We start from the raw sequence: 9542 nt of genomic DNA on the forward strand, positions 1-9542 counted from the left end.
AAAATCTTCGTCTGTGATCTTAATGGGAAACAGATGATCAGTGACTGGAGGCTGCAGTGTTATCTCTTTAAATCGATAAGCAGTTTAGGAACATTTAGGCAGCCTACTTGATAAAAGAGATCCTTCATTATTAACAGCTCTTAAACACAAACTCTGTTTTTCCCCCCAACGTGTCCAAATGTTTCTACGGCTTTTGAGGGTCAACCGATTTCAGTCAATTTTCTGTGCTGGATCAAAGACGGCCTCGTGTTTCTCTCTTTTCAGACAGAACAGCTGTGTGGTGACCAGAGGAGCCTTTGTGGATGTGTTGGTGTGCCTGTGTGGGCCTGACATCAGCATTCTGGAAGGTGAGTAGTAATTGTGGGATCACTACTTTTCACCGGAGTTTTAATGAAGACCTGCAGAAATATGCAGAGCGTGACACAAATGCAAGTCCTGCACACTACCCACAACCACGTGGTGACACACATACAGTGACATGAAAAGGTTTGTCTGTGTGTAAAACACAAGCTGATTAGATTGATCATCGAAGCCAAAAAGCTGTATCTTAATCATCCACTTTGATCCAGTCTGGATCAGGATGGTTTAGGTGTTTGTTACTGAACTTGTAAAGATGACACCAAAAATAGTAGACATGGTTAAGACAGAAGTTCAAACTGAGCATCAGAATTGGGAAGAAAGGAGATCAAAGTGGCTTTGATTGTGACATGGGTGTTGGGGACAGAGCGGCTGATTGGAGCATTTCAGAAACTGCAGATCTGCTCTGATTTCCACACACAGGCATCGTTACAGAGAAAGTTCTCTGGATATTTTCTCTGGATGAAAATGCCTTGTTGATTTCTGAGGTCAAAGGAGAAGGAGCACACTGCTTTGACATGATATGAAGGCAACAATAGCCACTTGTAAGAAAAAGATAACTTTTTATTGTCAGTGCACACTCATACCTAATATACCGTATTTTTCGGACCGTAAGGCGCATTAAGCAAAAACAAGCATTTGCATTCATTCTCCAGCTTTACTGTGTTTATGTTATGCTAACATAGCTGTGTTGCTAGTGATAACGTAGCACATCATTATATACCAGCTAGCCAGTCAGAACATGGTATATCATGTTTAGGTGGAAACTAGCGAGCTAACTTCCTGCTAACTTCTAACTCTGTTAAATTTAATAAATCCTGTTTTCATGGATGCCTGGATGTTAAACATAATTGTTACACCTGGTAAAGCAGCAGCGCTGCTCATTTTATTAAAGATAAGATAATTTAGACAGTTTGTAACTCTCAGTGATGCCGCAGTGTTCGTTTGACTGTGGGACCTGAAGAAGACCGAGTTTTGGACCCAGATCTCTCCGCGAGGCTCCTGACTACGGCAGCCGTAATGCTCCAGCAATACATCAACCGGTGCAGCTTTGTATCTTACCAAAGTCGTACCAAAACATTTTTTGACAGATTTTCGAGCACCGCATAAAATCGATTCAAGGTCAGTAGCACAACCAGAATTCATACATAAGGCGGACTGTCGATTTTTTAAAAAGTTTTTTAAGTGCGTCTTATAGTGCGGAAAATACGGTAATAGTACGACGAAAGTGTCCCACATCAATACTGCGCGCAACTAAACACAACACAGTAACTTAAAGTGGTTTTTTTAAAAGTGCAAGAAAGGTATGAGCAAAAAAAGGAATGTCTTAATAAATAAATAAAAGAATGAGTGTTTATTGCACATTATTATTATTATTGTTATTGCCCCCCCAAAAGTCCAAGGGGGTAGCCAATCAGGTGAGCTGTTAGCATTGATTAGGGCTGTTGTAAAAGTTGTCCTTCAGTGTGTTTGTCCACGACCTCAGCAGCCTGACTCTCAGGAGCTGAAACACCCGGTGTCCTCGGTGTGTGCAGTCCCGTGGCCCCCTGAGACAGCGAGTGCTGTACAGGTCCTTCAGGGAGGGAAGAGGATGTCCAGTGATTTTTGGGGCCATATTAATGACCCTCTGAAGTGCCTTTTTGTGTGCAGCTGGAGAAACATACACAGATGCAGTATGTCAGCAGCCAAAGTATGCAGAGGAACATCTCTAAGTGCAAAACAGCCTTGAAGCATGAGTTCACCAAACATGAGAAGGTTCGAGTCCATTTCTGGTGCAGTATTTGGTTTGTAGGGTCAGCATTTTGTGTAAACAGCATGAAATCATGGATCCGTCCTGCCTTGTATCATTAGTTCGGGCTGCTGGTGGTGTAGTGCTTCACACTCTGGACCCCTCAACACCAACTGAGCGTCATGTAAGTCACTATCTGAGTTTTGTTGCTCAACATGTTCATGTCTTTATGAGCACAGTGTATCCATCTTCCTGCTTCCACCAGGATAACGCAACATATCATAAACCTCAGATCATCTCAAACTGGTTTCTTTAAGATTTCAGTGAATTCACTGCACTCAGATGGCCTCTACTGTCAACAGAGCACGTTTGGGATGGGGTGGAACAGGAGATTGGTATCCTGGATGTGTTGAATTGACAACACAAAGTATTCAGGCAGTTCTCAAGACAACGGTGGGTTCAGCATAATACCAAGAACGTGTACCTAATAAAGTGGTGTTCTTTAGGCACCCTAAAGAGGACTGTGAACAGGACATAGTCCTGACGCTTCTGTAGGAGTTATCTTAGAGCTCAAATGAATTTTACAAGAGCTTTTTTTCCTTTTATTCACTCTAAAATTGTACAAAACCAAAAATCCTACCCTCTGTTAAAGTGTTGAACATCTTTTCTCTTTAACGTCCTCTCACCTCACCGATCGGGCGTCTGCAGTCGTAGCGCCTAAGCTGTGGAATAATTTACCCCCATACGTCAGACTGCTCCTACTGCCAATCTTTTTAAATCTTATCTTAAAACACATTTTTATTTACTGACTTTTAATACAGCATGAGAGTTATTTGTTAATTCATATTTGGTGTTTGCCATCAATACTAATAAAGTTATTTTATTAGGTATGTTGTATTCTTGTACAGCACTTTGGTCAACGCTCCTGTTGTAATTAAATGTGCGATATAAATAAATAAACTATAACTAACCTAAAATCATGTTAGCTAACTGGCCATAAATGTTGCTGTGCTGTTTAAAACATTCCAGCTTGCCTTAGAAACACTAAAAATTGGAGCCAGAAGATAAAATCCCCACTTTGACAACTCGAAATGAAACGATCTACATCTGGTGTTCCTATTTGCCCACTCGCTCATGCTCCACCTGTCCACCAAATTTCCTAAACTTTCCTCTGCAGCTTCCTTTTATTTAAACGTTCTTGCTGACTAAAGTAAAATCTCTTTGTTAAAAGATCTTTTCTGGGTTCGGTGTATTCTAGTCGAACAGAGTGATGGATATTTGAGTTTTGCTGCTTGTCACGGCGTTGCCCGGCATTTCACCAGCTCAGCAAGCAGCAGCTGCTTTCAGTCCATTTGCTTCGAATTTGACGTCGGAGCTTTCATCATCTGAACGGACAACCGTGCAACTTTTGTTGGCGAGGCTGTGCACCACTGCGCTCTCCATTTAGACTTATTGTTGACAGGAGTCTGCTTCATGTATCGGGTAGTTCAGAGAAGCCTCCTGGTGCGTGCGTGTGCACGCTTGTGCGGTCATGTGCGCACGCACGCAGACCTGCGGGGTCTCCACGCTGGAGGAATGTGAAACCGAAGGCGAGCGATCTGTGACAGATGGTGGGGTTGCGTCTGTGACCCAGTTTATGGAGGAGCGCTGTACAGAGAGGAAAGAGGGAAAGGGGAGGAGGGCACCGATGTTTTCAGTGGGCCATGTGCTGAGCACATGTTGGTCTTGACAGTGGAAATACCGAGGATTTCTCCAAACAAGCCTGCAGATTGGCCTGACTTGGCTCTCCTCCTTACATAACTAAATAAGCAGCCTGGAGCTTACACACCTCTAATGCCTCGATTATTATCATAAGTCTGTCTTTGGTTTCACCCGCTCTGGTGGTGGCCTTTTTATTTCTCCTTCTTTTTTGTTCCTGCTCCTCACCTCTAATCACTTCCCCTGTTCCTCTTGTGTAATTGCACTTCTCACTTGAATCAGATTTAAAAAGCCACAGGTTTTGGAAGTTCATTTGAAAGCAGCAGGCTCTTAAGAGCGCCTGGCACCAGAGGAAAAGAAGGTGAACAATCCCCTTTTTCAATATTACTTTTTTCCCCCTCCCCTCTTTTAACTGGCTCCCTGCATTAAGTAGGAACTTTGCATTTACCAGCCAATTCCTCTCAGCTCTGAACACAGCTCTTTGTTCATGAGTGTGCACACATTTCTCTGCTCCAGCTCTTTGATCTGTGCTGACTCATAAAAAAACCCCTCTGTCCATTGCTTCATCTCCACCTCAGCCAGCCTGCTGTTTCTTTGCTTTCCAGCCTTGCCAGTAAAATAAACTGAAAGCTTTAGCAGGAGAGAGAGAGGAGAGTGGAAGCCGGACACTAACAGGAGGTAAAAATCAAACTAAAATGAACTTGTTTTTATTAGTGTGCTTTCACATGATGATGATGATGATGATGAAACAGCCGCTTAAGACCGGAGTCTGGCCTTAATTTGTTCTGTTCTGGTAAACTGCAACACGTACTGTAATTCTTTTCAGCCCCATTAGTTTTCGTGTGCTGTTTGTAGACACGATCTTCAATTTTCTAGTCTTTTAACTTGAAAAAAGGAGGAAAAGAATTAGAGGAAAAGTCAAGAAAAAAAGTCAAAATCAGTTTTATAGACCCCTGTTCATATACATCAGGGTTGGCAAATAGTCCAGTCCGGCTCACTGCAAAACTTTGGAGGAAGGATCAAGGATTACGTGTGTAGTTTAACTTCATTACGCTGGCAGAAAGGGGAGTTTTGCTGGTCCGGCCCACTCAAGATCAAAGTGGGCTGTATGTGGCTCACAATGTACAGTCCATCCATTCGCTTCTGCTTATCCTTTTCAGGATGGCGGGGGGCGCTGGAGCCTATCCCAGCTGTCATAGGGCGAGAGGCAGGGTACACCCTGGACAGGTCGCCAGTCTGTCGCAGGGACAGACAACCATTCACACTCACATTCACACAGAGTGACAATTTGGATTAATCAATTAACCTATCCCTACAAGCTGCATGTCTTTGGACGGTGGGAGGAAGCCGGAGTACCCGGAGGGAACCCACGCAAACACGGGGAGAACATGCAAACTCCACACAGAAAGACCCCGGCCTGATGGTGGAATTGAACTCAGGACCTTCTTGCTGTGCGGCAACAGTGCTAACCACCGTGCCACCGTGCTGCCCTCAATGTACAGTCTCACATCCCTGATATAAATATTGCACGTTTAGCCATTTGCAACCAGGAATTGGATCTTTGTACAGTTTAAGCATCCTTTAAATGTTGCTGTGATTTGTCTCTGAATCGTTCATAAGATCTTTTTCATGAGTGTGCATGTGCCCCGTACAACTGACTTATTTAAATATATAATTTATTTAATATAACCATATAACGGTTCCCTCTTTTTATCCAAGTAGGCTTACTTTGTGATTAAAAACAGAGCAGTTATCAGGGACCCCCACTAGAGCACCTCTGGAAAACACACAACAGGACGGCTAGCTGGTTAGCAGTGACTGGCTTGAAGTGGATGCACAAGTACAAAATACTAAAATGAGTCTCCAGATATATTTTAGTGGCCGTTAAATTGGCGGATGCAGTTTCAAGAGTGTGGCTAGCTTTAGCAGTGCTAGTAGCAGCAGCTTTCTTTCCTTGTAGGTCAGAGTCTACAGGCCTGTGAGAGTGTGGTTGGGTACCGCTCTGGTTGAGTGGTTATATGACAGTTTACTGCGGCACAGCTGCTATTCTAAGTCAAAAAAGTGGTCACAGAGGTGTGATGCTGCTAGTGGCGAGGGGCATCGTAACTTCTCAGAGCAGATACCTGTCGTTGCGCTTTTTAAAATCAATGATTTGTTTAACTGAGTGGTTTTTCTGATGCACCAATGTTTCAACATCTACAGTGCTGTGCAAAAGTCTCGAGCCACCCCTCACTGTTTGTTTCCAAGGACCCAGACTTTTTCACACAACCAGTCTCCATATGGAAGTTTTGTTTTGAACTATATTTTTTTAATCATTTTATTTGTCCAGTTCTTGTACCTGACTATTTTTAAAGGAATGGTTGCTCCCCAAACACTCTGCCAATGCAGTAAAAGCATACGTGGATAGAAAAACACACAATGGAACAATATCAGTTATGGGTTGTCGTCCCCAGAGCCTGGACTGCAACATTATTGAAGCAGTGTATGATCATCCCGACAGAACAGAACCCGGTCTTTAAGTGACGACGCATGAATCCTGCTTCGGCGTCCAAACTACTCTGCATTTATTAAGACTCTTGTGTTTTTAACATGTTTGAATGCTTTGCATCTTGTTCTATTTAATCTGAACAAGCCAAGCCCCTAAAAGAAGGCAGTGATCACTGTCGGCCTCTCACGGTTTTTATTACCGCTGTTCATTTTAAAGCTCAGTTTTTAAAACCTTACGATGTAACTATGCAGCAGTATATTAATGACTAACCTCGTACGTGGATGGATTATCTCAGTTGTTCTTCTGACTGAAGTTTGGTCCGTTTACTGCATCCTGCCATGCAGTTGCATTTGGCCCTAACCACCGGGAACCCTCACGTTAGCTTTTATCGAGTGGAAAAAAGTTAGCGTTCCAAAGCTTCCTGGGGAGAGTTCAGGCTGTACTGAAGAATAATTATTTTCCGATCGAAATACAAAGAAATGAGTGTTGACTCAGGACTTTTGCACAGCACTGCAGTCAACTACAAGCTCTATTCATTGCTGCTTCTTTGATTTTTGCAGTTCTCATGAAAGCAAATGATTATCTTCATCCTGGTTGTTCCAAGGACTGACTGCTCACTGTGCTTTTCTCTGAATGCCGCCACCCGATTGCATCGCTTTCCAAAAATCTGTAAACAATGAAGCGACCTACTAATAAGATAGTAACTTAAAAAGTATGCATTTTTCAGAATGAGACAGCTGTAGATTATGAATTTCCTACAGCGCAGTTACAAAGCAATCCCTTCCCAGTCATTATGGAGAGGAGGAATCATTATAGCATCCTGTCACATTCGCTGTACATGCCATACATGTGTGGTGTGTGAGTGCTGTATTAAAAAGAAAAAAGCCTTGAAGTTTATTCTTAGTGCATCCAAAAAACCATGTTGTCATAATTAGGCTTGAAGAAGGTTTAGCACATCTGATTGATGTTCATGTGTGACAGCTTGGTAAGCCGTGTGGCTCTATATTTGGATACTTCCACTCATTTAGCTTTAAGATTTTTTTTTCTAGGGAATTGTGCACCATCTGCAGTCTAGTGCCAAGAGCTGAATAACTTGCTCACCCTCCTCCTATGAAATACTGTAGAATACACCACTCTGCAGATGTCTTGGACTTTACCATTTACCATTTTATTTGAGTGTTCTGACCTCATCGTTAATGTTTTTGTGTGAAATGCTGAGTTTTACCTCGTTATAATCATAAAACTGGGGTCCACGAATCAAACTGCTCACAGCTCATAAGCTTAGGGATCATTAGTAAGCAGTGGTTTAGCTGTTCAGAAAAAAACAAGCTTATTAACTAGTTCTCTACAAGTCTGTGTAGATTTGTAGTCATCCAGGTCATGGTAGTCTTAAGAGCTTGAAAAAAAAGGAGGCTACTTGACTTGACGACTATTGATCTGGAAGATTTAGGGAATAAAAATTGAGCATTTTAAACCTGTAAGATAAAAGTACTAAATACTTGGAGGATAGACGAGCTCCACCATCTTAGACAGTAGCTGCCAACTGTAGCCATTATTTTGTTCAGTGAGCTCAGCGTATGGTCACCTGAAGCAGTTCTCCAGCTCACAGCAGAAGATGAACGGCTGACTGCAGTTGCAGTGAAATACAGCAGGGTTGGGGAAATGCTGAATGATCTTGAGGATCACCACCACAGTCACCTGGCCTGCGTTCTGTATCAAAGAAATGTATAAAAGCCTTCGAAATGGTGTGTGGCTTTTAATAGGGGCGTGGCTTATATGGTATCTCTGCTGATTTCTGACCTGCTCGGCAAGTGAGAGAAAGCGTACTCGAGAACCATTGGTTAATTTTTCCCACCGTTTTGTCTGTGGTTAGCAAACCAGCCAGTAGAGAAAACATGAGACGGGAAAGGTCGGAGCTAACTGGTTTGATCCAGTCTGCATTCCTAAGTATCCTTGGACAATCCCCAAGTTGATCCCAATGTGTTAATCGGAGTGAGAGTGTTAGACACAAAGCACTTAAATGTTGAACAAAAGTGGTTGTAAAAAGCAATTTGAGTGCTTCTCTTTTCATCTAAAATTGTATTTCATGTTTTGTCTTTTTGGGGTGTTTTTCCGAAATATTATTTAAAGCTCTTTTTGTTTTAGCGTCCTTTTATTTTTAGGACAGATGTATATGTGGGGCTGGTGTTTTAGGCTAATAAGAGGGCCCGCTCTCTCACACTTGTCAGACACACACACACACACGTAGCGTCTGGGGTTTGTTTTTCACAGTTTGGGTAATGACGGTGGAGGCTGATGTGAAATCCAGCTGTGTGCTTGCGTGTGAGAGCACGTGCACGCACATTGCCAGAGCTCTAGTTCGACACAGCAAAGCGTCTTTACAACCAGCTTTTAGTGGGCTATGGGAAGCGCTAATAGAGCAGCAGCACGCCTCTTCTCCCAGTTTTGTGGTACAGCTCTTAAACGACTATATAGAACACTCACCCACCCTTCGTCATATGATCTCGGGCATTGCATAATATTCAAAGTGTGTATATTTCCCAGTGACACTTCTAAAAATGAGCTGTGGTGAAAACGATTCTGGTGTTGGGCTGGATGTAGCTGTTGAGTTCAGTGTTTCCTGGAGCAGAATGCTGACCCTCTGCACCCATTCAGTACCCGTCCTCCCATAAACCACAAACTGCAAGGTTGACCTAAACCAGATGCTGTGGTTACGTTTAGTTCAAATATTTGACCTTTAGTGTAAAACAGACCATCACACATATAGCACTTGTGTTCCTCTCTTCTGCGTGCACACAGGATAAGCAAAGTCTGAGACCATATGAACTCGGTTCTCTGCAGCATCACTCTCTGCCGAGGCTTTTGATTTTCCTGCGTGTGCAATCACTCTGTTGTTTTTCACGGACTGCCAAAATTTGAACTCCAGAGTATTTGTACTCTTTGAAAATTTGGGTGTCTTCAATGAAAAGCTAATACCACCGGGGTAAAACAGGATTGTTCAAGTCTTGAATTTCATGTACTAAAACATGACAGATATGCAGGAGGAATCAGCATAACCACAGACCTTGATCGATGTTTGCTTTACTGTGGTTAGCATTCTCTTTATTCGTATGTCTTTGCACACTCTGAGCCCAGAAATTGAACTGTTCTGGTGGTCCTGCTCAGACAAGAGAGATGGTGAGCCGTTTCCCCACTGTTTGCCTCCCCTTGATTATTAGAGATATCAGGTTGCTCCTTGGAGCCAAATATTCAGCACAAATCTGTAGAGCT

At 42.8% G+C, this 9542-nt stretch overlaps 1 protein-coding gene across 1 annotated transcript in view; it reads left to right on the forward strand.

The window, feature by feature from the left end:
• The window catches only part of LOC102213197 (thyroid adenoma-associated protein homolog), a 44516-nt gene that overhangs the window by 2822 nt on the left and 32152 nt on the right, over positions 1-9542 (forward strand). Inside the window, exon 2 of the mRNA XM_005735130.1 lies at positions 265-347. Within this exon, the coding sequence (XP_005735187.1) occupies positions 265-347 (83 nt within the window). The remainder of the gene's footprint in view (positions 1-264; positions 348-9542) is intronic.

Source organism: Pundamilia nyererei, unplaced genomic scaffold (genome assembly GCF_000239375.1).
Source record: "Pundamilia nyererei isolate P.nyererei 1_Seehausen unplaced genomic scaffold, PunNye1.0 scaffold00062, whole genome shotgun sequence".
In the NCBI taxonomy this organism is placed as follows: domain Eukaryota; kingdom Metazoa; phylum Chordata; class Actinopteri; order Cichliformes; family Cichlidae; genus Pundamilia; species Pundamilia nyererei.